General features: G+C 43.0%; 1 protein-coding gene across 1 annotated transcript in view; it reads right to left on the bottom strand.

Moving 5' to 3' along the window:
* Positions 1–17,092, bottom strand: part of LOC311229752 (ral GTPase-activating protein subunit beta-like) — a 120,724-nt gene extending 103,632 nt beyond the window's left edge. Inside the window, 2 exon segments of the mRNA XM_084315827.1 lie at positions 10,134–10,335; positions 16,957–17,092. Of these exon segments, the coding sequence (XP_084171953.1) occupies positions 10,134–10,310 (177 nt within the window). The 5' untranslated portion in view covers positions 10,311–10,335; positions 16,957–17,092.
* Between the last annotated feature and the right edge of the window lie 212 nt (positions 17,093–17,304).

Here is a 17,304-nt window from a genome sequence, read left to right as displayed (position 1 = left end):
CACTACCCAGCCACACCTAGTGTTTAGACCTCTACACTACCCAGCCACACCTAGTGTTTAGACCTCTACACTACCCAGCCACACCTAGTGTTTAGACCTCTACACTACCCAGCCATGCCAGTGTTTAGACCTCTACACTACCCAGCCACACCTAGTGCTTAGACCTCTACACTACCCAGCCACACCTAGTGTTTAGACCTCTACACTACCCAGCCACACCTAGTGTTTAGACCTCTACACTACCCAGCCACACCTAGTGCTTAGACCTCTACACTACCCAGCCACACCTAGTGCTTAGACCTCTACACTACCCAGCCACACCTAGTGCTTAGACCTCTACACTACCCAGCCACACCTAGTGTTTAGACCTCTACACTACCCAGCCACACCTAGTGTTTAGACCTCTACACTACCCAGCCACACCTAGTGTTTAGACCTCTACACAACCCAGCCACACCTAGTGTTTAGACCTCTACACAACCCAGCCACACCTAGTGTTTAGACCTCTACACTACCCAGCCACACCTAGTGTTTAGACCTCTACACAACCCAGCCACACCTAGTGTTTAGACCTCTACACTACCCAGCCACACCTAGTGTTTAGACCTCTACACTACCCAGCCACTCCTAGTGTTTAGACCTCTACACTACCCAGCCATGCCAGTGTTTTATAAACATCCTAACACACTAAACTGAAATGACTTGCTGTTGCATCATGAGAGTTTTATATGAATATAACAAATATAACTATATATTTTTTTGTGGTCTACAGTTTTTTTTCTGTTCTGTTTTTTCCTCACATATCACACCCTGTGAATTTGTATACCTTTGCCCAACCCCACAAAATCATTGTGTGACCCCTTGAGGACCCCAAACCCAGGTTGAGAACCACTGGTTTAGGTGACAGACAGAGGGATACAGTGATACAGTTTGACATTTCAATACAAAGTACTGACTGTACATTTAGTCTCTTCTTGTCCTAGTTCAGGTTTAGTCTGGGCCGTGTACAGAGAACACACACACACACACACAGTACACTACACACACTACACGCACACAGTACACAGATACAGTACACACACACTCAGTACACACACACTTTGAAATGCACTTTAAATAAGCTACTCTCTCCAGGCCGAGAGAGATAAAAAAATCAACCACATGCCAAGAAGAAAGTGGTGTGTGTATGTATGTGTGTGTTTACACTGTGTGTGTGTGTGTGTGTGTGTGAGTCAGTCAGGCATAGCAAAGAAAACTTTCCATTGTGGGTGACAAGGTGACCGTTCAGCTCTGCTGTCTAAAATAAGGGACATTGCACGCGCGCACACACACACACACACACACACACACACACACACACACACACACACACACACACACACACACACACACACACACACACACACACACACACACACACACACACACACACACACACACACACACACACACACACACACACACACACACACACACACACACACACACACACACACACACACACACACAGTGGGCAGAGAGAGAGCCATGTGTTGCTTCTGTCAGAGGAAGTTGAAAACAATAGAAGTGAAATAGTTCTGCTTCCTGTGACCTCTCTCTCACAACTAGCCCCTTTCGTGACTGTGATGCAAGCCTTGCTTGAATACGCAGTCACTGATTCAACGGTAGTAGCCAGGTTAATGTGCACCATCAAGCACTGGTTAAAAGCGAGCGGTTGGTCCAAAATATATCCGATATAAATTTCAAAGGTACTCACCGTTGCATTAGGGTTTCACACACACAGCAGGGTTTGAAAGCTCGGCGTTGCTAATAAACATTTTAAATCATTTTTATAAATGAGTAAAAAAAATCACTGAGCTAGCCTTGGCTAAAATGGCTGCTTCCGCATTTTGACACATTTTGACGCATTTATACCTGCCATAATGTCCAGTATACCTACCTGCCATAATGTCCAGTAAACCTACCTGCCATAATGTCCAGTAAACCTACCTGCCATAATGTCCACAAAACTCCCTTCCATAATGTCCAGTAAACCTCCCTTCCATAATGTCCAGTAAACCTACCTGCCATAATGTCCAGTAAACCTCCCAGCCATAATGTCCAGTAAACCTCCCTTCCATAATGTCCAGTAAACCTACCTGCCATAATGTCCAGTAAACCTACCTGCCATAATGTCCAGTAAACCTACCTGCCATAATGTCCAGTAAACCTCCAAGCCATAATGTCCAGTATACCTACCAGCCATAATGTCCTGTATACCTACCTGCCATAATGTCCTGTATACCTACCTGCCATAATGTCCTGTATACCTACCTGCCATAATGTCCTGTATACCTACCAGCCATAATGTCCAGTATACCTACCTGCCATAATGTCCTGTATACCTACCTGCCATAATGTCCTGTATACCTACCAGCCATAATGTCCAGTAAACCTACCTGCCATAATGTCCTGTATACCTACCAGCCATAATGTCCAGTAAACCTACCAGCCATAATGTCCTGTATACCTACCTGCCATAATGTCCTGTATACCTACCAGCCATAATGCCCTGTATACCTACCAGCCATAATGTCCTGTATACCTACCAGCCATAATGTCCTGTATACCTACCAGCCATAATGTCCTGTATACCTACCAGCCATAATGTCCTGTATACCTACCAGCCATAATGTCCTGTATACAGGGCTGTACGTTAACTTTTTTTGCATATAGCACTGGTGCTACAGAGGTTGATAGTTTTGTAGCACTGGCCAAAATCTTGTAGCACAAGTATAAAACGTGTTATATTTGTAACAGTCACAAATGTGCCTATTGTATTTGTGTTATTTAGTTGCAGTCAGGGAACAAACTTAACTTTTTGACTTACCAGCCATTTGGCTGGTAGATTTAAAAAAGGCAGATTTTTTACCAGCCAAAAATTATAAATTGCTTTTTAGTATATCGCCATGTGTTATTATTACTATAATACTCTCATATGCTATTTTCAATTAATATCATAAACAACATAAGGAATATTAGCATAATTTTGAGTGGACTGAAGGAATGAGTCAGCGTTAATAGTTTTAAATGCAAATAATTTATTGAAACATAGAAGTGGGGTCAGTTGGGACACACACACACACAATGGGGGACCCTGATGTAAACAAGACGAAAGTCTTTCTCTGGTCTGCATCCCCTTAACAATTGTGTGTATTGAGCCGTACTGTATTTGTACCCATTCTGCAATCTGTTAAATAAAGTTTTCATTGATTCACACTGTTTCAACTCACCACCCCTGCATCATATTGTAGTCTAGTCTGTCTTCAAACTTCCACTCCTCTCGACACACACACACACACACCCTTTCCCCTGTCCCCTGTTCTCTATGGCTCTGCCTCTGATCAGGATTAGCTTGTTAGCTTATGCTAATGTAACGTTCATTTCGGGCGATGTGGGCATAAAGGGATGGCGACGATGCAAGGGTGTTAGATGCATTTGACCCGTTGTGAGAAAAAAAAACACCACAGACTTATTTCGGATCGCAAAATAGCCGCACTGTTGCTGTGCAGCGCCGCTCGCGTGGCTGACAGCAGAAGGCAGAAGCACGGTCTGGGGCGGATATGACATTGCGGAGTTGCTATGGGTTTTTTCAAAATAAGAGTATCATATGAACCTGACTGTTGCTAGCTGCCGGAGCCCAGATATTTAATGACTGGAGCTGCGCTTAGGCGGAAATGAGACCTGCGACAGGATTTTCAAAATAAGAGTATCAAATGAACCGAATGCCTATCGCACCAGTGCTACTGAAGTAAATCCATTCATCGCACAGACCGTTGTTGCTGTAGCACGTGCGATATATATGTCGCACTGTACAGCCCTGCTGTATACCTACCTGCCATAATGTCCTGTAAACCTACCAGCCATAATGTCCTGTAAACCTACCAGCCATAATGTCCTGTATATTGGTAATGACGGTAGGGCTGAACAATTGAGTGATAATTGCAACTTTGACATGATTCTTGATTAGAGGGAATGATCATTTTGGTGTCATTATTCTTTTTTTTTTTATCTACTTTTTCTCCCCCTTTTTCTGTATTTTTCCACCATCCCAATTTTAGTCGTTATGCCAATTCCCTTCCTGGTCACCTCCAGCTCCTCCCACCTCCTCCACCAGTACAGAGGTGATGACACCTCCAGCTCCTCCCACCTCCTCCACCAGTACAGAGGTGATGACACCTCCAGCTCCTCCCACCTCCTCCACCAGTACAGAGGTGATGACACCTCCAGCTCCTCCCACCTCCTCCACCAGTACAGAGGTGATGACACCTCCAGCTCCTCCCACCTCCTCCACCAGTACAGAGGTGATGACACCTCCAGCTCCTCCCACCTCCTCCACCAGTACAGAGGTGATGACACCTCCAGCTCCTCCCACCTCCTCCACCAGTACAGAGGTGATGACACCTCCAGCTTCTCCCACCTCCTCACCAGTACAGAGGTGATGACACCTCCAGCTTCTCCCACCTCCTCCACCAGTACAGAGGTGATGACACCTCCAGCTCCTCCCACCTCCTCCACCAGTACAGAGGTGATGACACCTCCAGCTTCTCCCACCTCCTCCACCAGTACAGAGGTGATGACACCTCCAGCTTCTCCCACCTCCTCCACCAGTACAGAGGTGATGACACCTCCAGCTCCTCCCACCTCCTCCACCAGTACAGAGGTGATGACACCTTCAGCTTCTCCCACCTCCTCCACCAGTACAGAGGTGATGACACCTCCAGCTCCTCCCACCTCCTCCACCAGTACAGAGGTGATGACACCTCCAGCTTCTCCCACCTCCTCCACCAGTACAGAGGTGATGACACCTCCAGCTCCTCCCACCTCCTCCACCAGTACAGAGGTGATGACACCTCCAGCTCCTCCCACCTCCTCCACCAGTACAGAGGTGATGACACCTCCAGCTTCTCCCACCTCCTCGGTCTAGGGAGGGTTGAAGACTATCACACATGTCTCCTCCGATACACGCAGAGTCAGCCAGGCGCTTCTTTTCACCTGACAGCGAGGACTCTCATTGGGTGAGTGTAACGCGTGGGAGGATCACACTAGATCCCTTCCTCGCTGAGCAGGCGCCCCCGACCGACCTGTAGGAGTCGCTGTTTACAACGACCAGGACCCACCCCACCGGCTTCCCACCCGCTAACACTGCCAATTGTGTCAGTATGGACGACCGACCAAGCCGGAGGTACCGCGGCAGCTGGATTTGATCCCACTGTCTCTGCGGTGGTAGGCAGACGCTTAGTCTGCTGCGCTACCCGGCCGCCCTTGGTGTCATTATTCTCAACTTCATTGACACTACAACTCTATTACATGGCCCATTGCAAACTTCAACAGACCTGCGCCCATTTGATATGAGCTCTAGGTATTGACAAGAAATTAATGGTCTATACTTTTCATGGTATGGTCATCTTAACAGCGAGAGACAGAACATCACAAAAGGAAAATCCCAGAAAATCACATATGCATTTTAAACGTGTATTTGTGTTGTATCGAGTAAAATAAGTATTTCACCCCCTAGCAAAACATGACTCAGTACTTGGTGGAGAAACCCTTGTTGGCAAGCACAGCTGTCAGACGTGTCTTGTAGTTGGTCACCAAGGTTACGCAGATCCCAGGAGGGATTCTGGCCCACTCCTCTTTGCAGATCCTCTCCAAATCCTTAAGGTTTGAAGGTTGTCGCTTGGCAACTCAAAGCTTCAGCTCCCTCCACAGATTTTCGATGGGATTAAGGTCTGGAGACTGGCTAGGCCACTCCAGGACCTTAATGTGCTTCTTCTTGAGCCACTCCTTTGTTGCCTTAGCTGTATGTTTTGGGTCATTGTCATGCTGGAAGGACCCATCCACAACCCATTTTCAGTGTCCTGGCTGAGAGAAGGAGGTTCTCACCCAAGATTTCCCGGTACATGGCCCCCGTTCATCCTCCCCTCGATGCGGTGAAGTCGTCCTGTCCCCTTAGCAGAGAAACACCTCCAGAGCATAATGTTTCCACCGCCATGCTTGACGGTGGGGATGGTGTTCTTGGGGTCAAAGTCAGCATTTTTCTTCCTCCAAACATGGCGAGTCGGGTTGATGCCAAAGAGCTCGATTTTGGTCTCATCCAGGTGCTCATTGGCAACCTTGCGGGCACTACAGGATTTCAATCCATTATGGCGTAGTGTGTTACCAATGGTCATCTTGGTGACTGTGGTCCCAGCTGCCTTGAGATCATTAACAAGCTCTCCGGCGTGTAGTTCTGGGTTGTGTTCCCTCACCTTTCTCATGATCAAGTTCACCCCACGAGGTGAGATCTTGCGTGGAGCCCCAGACGAGGGAGATTAATGGTCATTTTGTGTTTCTTCCATTTTTTCGAATTATCGCACCAACAGTTGACTCCTTCTCATCAAGCTGCTTGGCAAGGGTCTTGTAGCCCATTCCAGTCTTGTGCAGGTCTACGATTTTGTCCCGGATGTCCTTAGACAATTCTTTGGTCTTGCCCATGGTGGAGAGGTTGGAATCTGATTGATTGATTGATTGATTCTGTGGACAGGTGTCTTTTTTTTTTACAGGTAACGAGTACTTAATTAGGAGTACTAATTAAGTAAGAGGACTAATCTGTGTGCCTCCTGGTCACATAACTGGTCTGTAGGGGGTGAAATACGTATTTTACTCAATAAAACAAATAAATGTTTAGACTTCATATAATGTGATTTTCTGGGATAAAAAAAAGAAAATTCTTGTTTCTCACTATGAATGAACCTACTATGAAAATGATAGACGGTTCATTTATTTGTAAGGGGGCAGACTCACATAATCAGCAGGGGGCAGCGAGAGCAGCATATCACCAGGGTTATCAAGTGTGGATAGATAGGCAGTGAGAGCAGCACATCACCAGGGTTATTAAGTGTAGATAGACAGTGAGAGCAGCATATCACCAGGGTTATCAAGTGTAGATAGGTAGGCAGTGAGAGCAGCATATCACCAGGGTTATCAAGTGTAGATAGACAGTGAGAGCAGCATATCACCAGGGTTATCAAGTGTAGATAGACAGTGAGAGCAGCATATCACCAGGGTTATCAAGTGTAGATAGACAGTGAGAGCAGCATATCACCAGGGTTATCAAGTGTAGATAGGCAGTGAGAGCAGCATATCACCAGGGTTATCAAGTGTAGATAGATAGACAGTGAGAGCAGCATATCACCAGGGTTATCAAGTGTAGATAGATAGGCAGTGAGAGCAGCATATCACCAGGGTTATCAAGTGTAGATAGATAGACAGTGAGAGCAGCACATCACCAGGGTTATCAAGTGTAGATAGATAGACAGTGAGAGCAGCATATCACCAGGGTTATCAAGTGTGGATAGATAGACAGTGAGAGCAGCATATCACCAGGGTTATCAAGTGTAGATAGATACATTGACATTTATTTACATTTAGTCATTTAGCTGACGCTTTTATCCAAAGCGACTGAAGTTCTGTACGACAAGTCATCAGGAAGGGTACAAATCTATCAGCTGAGTAACAATGTTCATCAAAGTGTTGCGTGTTACAGTGTAGGTTAGTTTATTAGGACAGGTGCATGACAGTAAGGTTAGTTAGGGTTCGTTTTTATTTTATTTTATTATTATTATTTCAGATAATGGTTGAAGAAGTGCGTCTTTAGTCGACGGCGAAAGATTGGACGGGATTCGGCTGTCCTAACTGGGGTGGGTAGTTCATTCCACCATTGTGGGGCAAGGACTGAGAATAGGCGGCTTCTCTTTGATGACCCTCCCGGAGCTTGGATAGGAGTGGGTCTGACTCCTAGATAGACAGTGAGAGCAGCATATCACCAGGGTTATCAAGTGGGCACCTCCCTTCACTGGTGTTTTGTCAAGTTAGACCCATGACACCTCAGGAAGGATCAACAGTTAGTTCCAGCATCCCAGAACCACCCCCCTCCATGCTAGCTCTCACTTTCCATGATATCTACATGCCGAACTTGTGTTTTCCTAAGTCAAAAATAGAACAATTCCTGATACCAATATCACACATGAGACAGCAACAACAGAGAAGAAAAGGAACATTATGCTGACATTATGTCTCCTCAACCAAATCCACTGACTGCCTATCAATGCTTCTTTCAATGCCACCTTTCACAAACTCCGCCCTCAAATCCCCAACTCTCCCAATAATGATAATGTCAATCCTACTATAAATCCTCTGCATCCTACTTCCACTGGACAATCCATAGCTTTCCATCCTCACTGTTCAGTTTCTGCTGCCAAGTCTGCATATCTAAGCTTTTTCCTTTCATAAGCCTCCTCCACTGAATCCTCCCAGGTCACCGTCAGATCTATAAAATAAACTGCTGACTAACAGACCATAATACTAGGTCAGGCCTCAAGTTAGTGCTAACTATCTCTCGTGGAACAACACATTTTCTTCCCAAATCTACCTGCATCTCCCAATCATTAGCTCCATTTAGGTGGCCTGACTCATGCCTGCCTAAAAACCTACCTCCTCTGTCTCACTCAAATTGAATGGCTGCACTTTACCTGATTACATCCTGAATTCACCTGTACTCTTCTACTTTAAATTCCTGCCGCTAAGCTTTTCTTTTGTGTGTTTGTTGCAGGTTACAGGCTGATCAGTAGTGTGTAATAGTATAATTATTGTATATAGTACTTCACCTTAATTCTCAAGCTTAGCATTGTATTGCATATTTGTATTCTTATAACTTTTTAGCATGTCTATTTTATTATCTATTCTATTTTATTATTTGTATTTTTGCACAATCGAGGCGGGCATAGCCACCTTCATTTCACTACATGTCTTGTGTATGTACGTGACAAATAAATCTCTTGAATCTGGTTTGTTGCAGGTTACAGACTGATCAGTGTGTGTTTGTTTGTTGCAGGTTACAGGCTGATCAGTAGTGTGTTTGTTGCAGGTTACAGACTGATCCGTGTGTGTGTGTTTGTTGCAGGTTACAGGCTCATCAGTAGTGTGTTTGTTGCAGGTTTCAGATCAGTAATGTGCGTGTTTGTTGCAGGTTTCAGATCAGTAGTGTGTGTGTTTGTTGCAGGTTACAGATCAGTAGTGTGTTTTTGCAGGTTTCAGATCAGTAGTGTGTTTTTGCAGGTTTCTGATCAGTAGTGTGTTTGTTGCTTACCTGACAATATTGTCACAAGGAAAGATGAAATTACCTACCTGGGTTCCATCCTAGAGGCTAATCTTTCCTGTGACAAAATGGCATCCAATGTAATAAAAAAAAGTCAACCAACGAACTCAATTCTTGTACCGGATCTCCTCCCTGGTAAACAAGAATACCCTGAAGACTCTGGCAGGAGCACTCATTCAAGGGTACTGCGACTATGCATGCACCTCATGGTACCAAAGCACCTCAAAGGCGCTAAAAACAAAATTACAAACATCACAAAACAAACTGGTCAGACTACTGCTTGACCTTACTCCTAAAACCCACCTCACCCCTGCCCACTTTGACAACCTAGGATGGCTTAGAGTAGACGACAGAGTACAGCAACTTGCAATGGGCCTGGTCTACAAGATACACTACAGGACCAAGGTACCCATGTACATGTCAAAATACTTCCCAAAGGTCAGTGAATACCACGATCACAACACCAGAGGGAGCTCCACAAATCATGTTAAACCCAGATTCGGCTTAAACAAGGGACTAAACACGTTTCGCAATTATGCCACATCAATGTGGAACGCCCTACCCAGAGCTGTAAAGTAATGTGAATCACTACCCACTTTCAAAAACGCTCTCAAAGAACACCTACGGGAGACTGCAATTTGAAACTGGCCCCTACAAATGTCCTAAACCAGTTGTACAGTAAATGACCAAGTATGGCTTTGTCAGTATTCCAATGTACAGTGTACAGTGTCTGGTATGTCATAAATGTATAGATGTAGCAGTACTGTCTATCTGTATGTCGTGTGTGTCATATATGTTATGATGAATTGAAAATGGGGGACCCTGATGTAAACAAGACGAAAGTCTTTCTCTGGTCTGCATTCCCTTAACAATTGTATGTATTGAGCTGTACTGTACTGTACCCATTCTGCAATCTGTTAATAAACTTTTCAATCAATCAATCAATCAATCAAACCTCTTTGTCGGTCTTGAGAAGGCTGTCCGTGTTGGGGTTTCCCAGGCCAGCTCCCAGGGGCCTGACCACAGCGTTGGCTACATCTCGGCCCACGGCGGCGGGGTAGGAGTGGAGCACGCTCAGATGACCCCGCTCGCTCTGCACCAATAGGTGGAGGGAACGCCAATCACTATACATCCTGCTCACAGGGGGCGGGACCAAGCTGCAAACAAGAGTTAGACAGTCAGTCAGTAAGTCGGTTAGTTAGTTAGTCAAAGGATAATTGCTGAACTTTATTCTGTCTCAGCCTTCAGCTCTGATGTCCTGCTACATTCTTTAGTTTAGTAGATATTTGGTAGTAATGCTTTGTCTTGATTTTAATGTCTAATAACTTCCCTAATGAGTAACTAATGACTGTAATAAACTAACTCTAAACTGTAATAAACTAACTCATACATATATAAACCCTGCAGTCTATTTCAATGCCGTTCAATGCCTAAACAAAACACACTTGGCAAAAGAAACACACTCACAAATGTTGTTCATCTGACCTGTTGCTCATATAACAACATGACACTACCCCCCTCTGGACATACTAACATGACATTATCCCCTCTGGACATATAACAACATGACACTACTCTCTCTGGACATATATAACAGCATGACACTACTCTCTCTGGACATATATAACAACATGACACTACTCTCTCTGGACATATATAACAACATGACACTACTCTCTCTGGACATATATAACAACATGACACTACTCTCTCTGGACATATATAACAACATGACACGTCACTCTCTCTGGACATATAACAACATGACACTACTCTCTCTGGACATATATAACAACATGACACTACTCTCTCTGGATATATATAACAACATGACACTACTCTCTCTGGACATATATAACAACATGACACTACTCTCTCTGGACATATATAACAACATGACACTACTCTCTCTGGATATATATAACAACATGACACTACTCTCTCTGAACATATATAACAACATGACACTACTCTCTCTGGACATATATAACAACATGACACTACTCTCTCTGGACATATATAACAACATGACACTACTCTCTCTGGACATATATAACAACATGACACTATTCTCTCTGAACATATATAACAACATGACACTACTCTATCTGGACATATAACAACATGACACTACTCTCTCTGAACATATATAACAACATGACACTACTCTCTCTGGACATATATAACAGCATGACACTATTCTCTCTGAACATATAACAACAACATGACACTATTCTCTCTGAACATATATAACAACATGACACTACTCTCTCTCTGAACATATATAACAACATGACACTATCCCCTCTGAACATATAACAACATGACTAGGGCTGCAACTAACGATTATTTTGGTAATCGACTAATCTGTCGATAATTTTTTCGATTAGTTGACTAATCTAACGATTATTTTTGTCATTCGATTAGTCGACTAATCTAACGATTATTTTTGTCACACCCTCAATCTCTGCTTCCTGTGGGCATGGCTCCTTCTCCAATGCATGTTTTACCTCACATGCTCAAGTCTGCACACCTGTGAATGTCACCCTGTTGTCCAGTCCCTCTGCCTTAACAGTTAACTTAACATAACATGATGATCCCATAGCAAATTAAAATAATGACTCATGAAACATTTGAATTTGGATCTTAAGCAACTTTCAATCAAAATGTATTTGAACAATACAACAATCACTCATAACAAGATAAATAAAGTAAATAATAATTAAAGTGGAAGTGTTTAAATAACTAAAAAATATATATAGCAGACTTCTTAGGGCCCTTTCTCACTCACTGCTCTGTGTCGAATCAGACCCGGCTCACATCAGAAAAGGGTGTGTCTGTCTGAGTGAGAACGCTGTCCCCCGTCCCCGCCCCCCGCTGATTCGTCCCCGGGGGCGCTGAACCTGGACCGCTGAAATAGGTGGTCTCAGGTGCGCGCTAGTGGGGGCGGTTAGGCCTGGCAATTTTGTTTGCCATTGCTATGTCTATACATTGTTCGAATGCATTTATTTCTATTAGATCAGTGGTGCCCAACCAGTCGGCCGTGGTCGACCAGTAGATCAATGACATGCAATATAATTGCCACAAGCGATGGGATAATGTTAGCTTCTGAACAGGCTAGCTAACTAGCCGTTAGCCATTGCTGTATACTATACTTTCTTGTTCGAATGCATTTATTTCTATTAGACCAGTGGTGCCCAACCAGTCGGCCGTGGTCGACCAGTAGATCAATGACATGCAATATAATTGCCACAAGCGATGGGATAATGTTAGCTTCTGAACAGGCTAGCTAACTAGCCGTTAGCCATTGCTGTATACTATACTTTCTTGTTCGAATGCATTTATTTCTATTAGACCAGTGGTGCCCAACCAGTCGGCCGTGGTCGACCAGTAGATCAATGACATTCAATATAATGCATATAATCGATGCAGCAATGTTACTAGTAAAGGCTAAGCTAACTAGCGTTTAGCCGTTAGCTTAGCGCTATCGTTAAAACGCTCAAAAGCGGACTCTACAACACCATCCATTCGTGATAAAATAGGGTGGGTTATATTGACAAGGCTTGACAACAGAGGTTTAAATATAACTTCATATTTATTGGCAATTTGTTCATTTATATCATCATCCAGTCTCCAGACACTTCCTGTTTACATTTTCGAACGTGACATCATCGCCTACGGCAAGCGTAAACGCTCAAAAGGCAAACCGTAAACAGAACCCGAAGCGAACCAAGACCGCAGTGTGTACACAAACTAGAGGGGAGAGAGGGGGGGGGGGGGGGGGGAGTTCGCATCAGATTCGGAACGGGGCCAGAACGGAACGGAATAGAAACGAATAGGAGAGTGAGAAAGGGCCCTTAGATTAACATCCCAGGGAACTAATGGGATAACTGGGGATGTTGTTTGCTCCTGACAAGAGTCTCAAAGTCTGGGGTGATGGTAGACAAAGCAACTCTGAGGTCATGCTCAATGTCCAATCTGTTCCTCTGCTTTGTCTTCAGCTGGACCAGAGCTGAGAAGCCACTTTCACAAAGATAGATAGTGCAAAAAAAAATTATAAAAAAAAAAAAAAGAAAAAAAAAATATATGACTAATCGACGCAAACATTCTGCGTCGACGAGTTTTTATGATCGACGTCGTCGATTATGTCGACTAATCGTTGCAGCCCTAAACATGACACTACTCTCTCTGGACATATAACAGCATGACACTACTCTCTCTGGACATATAACAACATGACACTACTCTCTCTGGACATATAACAACTACATGACACTATCCCCTCTGAACATATAACAACATGACACTACTCTCTCCTGACATATAAGAACATGACACTACTCTCTCTGGACATATAACAACATGACACTACTCTCTCCTGACATATAACAACATGACACTACTCTCTCTGGACATATAACAACATGACACTACTCTCTCCTGACATATAACAACAACATGACACTACTCTCTCTGGACATATAACAACATGACACTACTCTCTCTGGACATATAACAACATGACACTACTCTCTCCTGACATATAACAACAACATGACACTACTCTCTCTGGATATATAACAACATGACACTACTCTCTCTGGACATTAACAACATGACACTACTCTCTCTGTCATCGCCATTCCAAATACTGCTCGTGGAGGTCCATCCCACATTACCAAGCATTACAAATGAACGGGCGGGTGGGGTTACTGTTCCATGCCATAGTTGTAAACGCTCGTCCTGCCAGAGTATTTAAACCCCGCCTGCACGGCTCAGATCGGCCACGAAAAGACACTACACCATTTCTAATAGAGTGCAATACCGGCTGGAAGGCGTAGGCGGCGGTATTTGGCGAGCTGTATTTTGCGAGCTCAGACCCATTCCCAATGATAACATCAGGCTGGATGGATGAAAATGAATAGATATAGCTAATAAAAGAAATAACTAGGGGTGTAACAATTCAACCTCACAACGATTCAATTCGATTACGATTCTTCAGGCAACGATTCAATGCATCATGAAATCTCTTCATTTGACCACGGTTCGATTCGATTCTATTAATTTTCTATTAATTTTCTATCAGTTAATTCTAGGGCTGACCTTCGAAGCTTTTTTAGGCAATCGAAGCTTCGGGGCCGAGCTTCGATTTTAATTCGAAGCTTCGAGAAAAAAAAATATATATATATTAATTAATTAAAAGCAGACAATTCTCTGTCCTGGCTCCACGATGATGGAACGAACTTCCCACCAGTCAGGACAGCTGAAACGGTCCTGCATTTTTTCGCTATCAAGGCCTAACAAAATGTATTGTTTGGTTCCTGTTGGTTGTCAGTTAAGGCCATGGGTAGGTACTAGGGAATTTATCTTATTTAATTTTTTCCCACAGCGACTATGGATAGGGAATTTCTTTATTTAATTAAAATGTTCACGACAACATGGATGCATGTACTCTGCCAGCATGTTTAATATCCATAATACTAAAGGTTTGACTAAGATTTTTATGAAACTTTATTGTAAAAAAAAAAAAAAAAAAACTTTTTTTTTTAACTCATAAAATAAATTGGGTCGCACCTAAATCAGCAGGGTCGGTCGGCAACCGGAACCAAACCATTTATTTTGATAAGCCCAACTAAAAAGTAAAAACACACTTTTTCAATATCTGAATAAAAAATAAGAAGATTCTTCTTACTGTATTTTTACTATCATGTACTATGCTACTATGTCTATATTATATGTACTATACTGCTATGTACTCTATACTACAATCTACTACCTATGCTACTATATACTACTAAGTATCTACTATGTCTATACTACTATGTACTATACTACTATGTCTATAATACTATATCTTATTATTATGTACTATGTTACTATGTCTATAGTACTACTATCTACTATATGCCTACACTACTACGTTAATATGTCTATACTACTATCTACTATACAACTATAGTACTACCTACTATGCTAAATTATGTCTTTACTATTATGCACTCAAGACTGTATCACCAAAGTTTGATGAACATTGTTAATCAGCTGAAAGAGTTGTACCCTTCCAGCTGACCTGTTATACAGAACGTGTAAGTCGCTTTAGATAAAAGTGTCCAAATGTAAATGTACTATGTACTATGCTACTATGTCTATACACTACTATCTACTTATGCTAACTATACATACTACTACCTACTATGCTAATATGTCTATACTACTATGCACTCAGAGACAGGACACTGCCCCCTCTGGACATATAATTAACAACACGACACTACTCGAGAAACTCAAGAGGAAATGTGTGGTAACTGTTAACAGAACTCTGTTCCCTCCCTGTTGTTGCTCCTACTGTAGTTAACCACCTGCCCTTGACTGACTGTGACCTACAGGCAGGAGTTTAGCCAACAAACTAAAGACCACACACACACACACACACACACACACACACACACACACGTATATATATTATATATACAGTTGATAGTCATACACGCACAGATACACACACACACACACACACATACATGCATGCACACTGCACAGACACACACACACATATATACACGCACAGACACACAGACAGTTTACATACACGCACAGACACACACACACACATATATATGCATACACGCACAGACACACACATATACATACACGCACAGACACACAGACACATACACATATATATTTGAACATAACAAACAGGCAAGGAGGAACATAAACATTGTAGATGTTGCCAGACATTCAGAGAGGTTTCTGTTACTGTAATGTTACTATAATGCATGTTGAAAATCAACTAAATAACACTGCTTCAACAATATGAAAAGCAACACAACACACATGCACACACTCACTCCCCTCCCTCTACCCACGCTCTATCTCCACAATCATCTCAAAGGAATGTTAATGTCAACAGTTCCAGAGTGTTGGGCAGCGACTGTAAAGGCAGGAAACTAGCTCAAGCTCGTAGTAGATCACAACATTCACCAGCAGCTTTTTACACACACACACACACACACACACACACACACACACACACACACACACACACTCTGCATTCTGAGTGCATTCACCAGCAGCAGAGCTCTTTTCACCAGGCGACATGTTTTAGAGCAGAACAGTTACTTTTTAAATCACATTCTAATGACCATGACCAGTGTCTGGCTAACTGCTCAGACTGGCCTCAGGCTAACCGAGTTTTAGTGACTCAACTCTAATTCAGTTCTCCAACTGAATTACTTTAATTGAAGAAGACAGACTTGTCTCTGAGGACAACATAATTACACACGGAGACCTGTTGTACAGTTGACTGCTGGGCAGCTTGCTAACTAGACCCACAAACAATAACAACTCTGGCAGAAGTACCAAGTATCTAGATCTATCTATCTATCTATCTATCTATCTATCTATCTATCTATCTATCTATGTCTACTCTATCTATCTATATATCTAACAACAACCTAACTATCTAACTAAGTTAACTAACTAACTAACTATAGCAACCTGTTAACAGTGAAGACATAGAACCGCTATTTAAATGACTAAATACACAAAGTCTTCATAAGACCGTTAAGTAAAAAATTAATAAAAAAAAAAAAATTAAACTAAAACATCTGGATAGTTCAACTGCTGTTAGCCAAGCTATGCTAACTAGCTAATTACACACACACACACACACACACACACACACACACCCACACACACACACACACACACAGGAAGTTAGCAGCTAACGCTACCACAACAACAGACACACAGCCACGACACAGCCTGGTTATTACCTGTCAGTACTGTCATGCCACCCGTCTGTAGGCTCTACTGGTGTAGTTAGTTATCTACTTAGTTGTCTAGTTAGTTGACTAGTTAGCTGTCTAGACAGAGTGCTGCAGGTCCATCTCTAGTGACGTTGCAGAGAAAACATTCCTCACAACCAAACAGCCTGTGACGTCATCCTCCCTCCTCTCTTCTTCTGGCTGAAGTTACGACACGAAATACAAGATAAACAGCGACATCTGGTGACCAGCCCGTAGTATCGCGTTTAACTTGACTTCCAGTGAAACTGAATTCCTGAACCCCAGCCCCAAAACCATCACCACCTCTAGTCTCTCTGAATGTATCTAATATTCATA

The sequence above is a fragment of the Notolepis coatsorum genome, assembly GCF_963971535.1.
Source record: "Notolepis coatsorum genome assembly, chromosome: 6".
Classification (NCBI taxonomy): domain Eukaryota; kingdom Metazoa; phylum Chordata; class Actinopteri; order Aulopiformes; family Paralepididae; genus Notolepis; species Notolepis coatsorum.
Note: the sequence above shows the minus strand (reverse complement) of the source record. Positions and strands in the feature narration are given on the sequence as shown.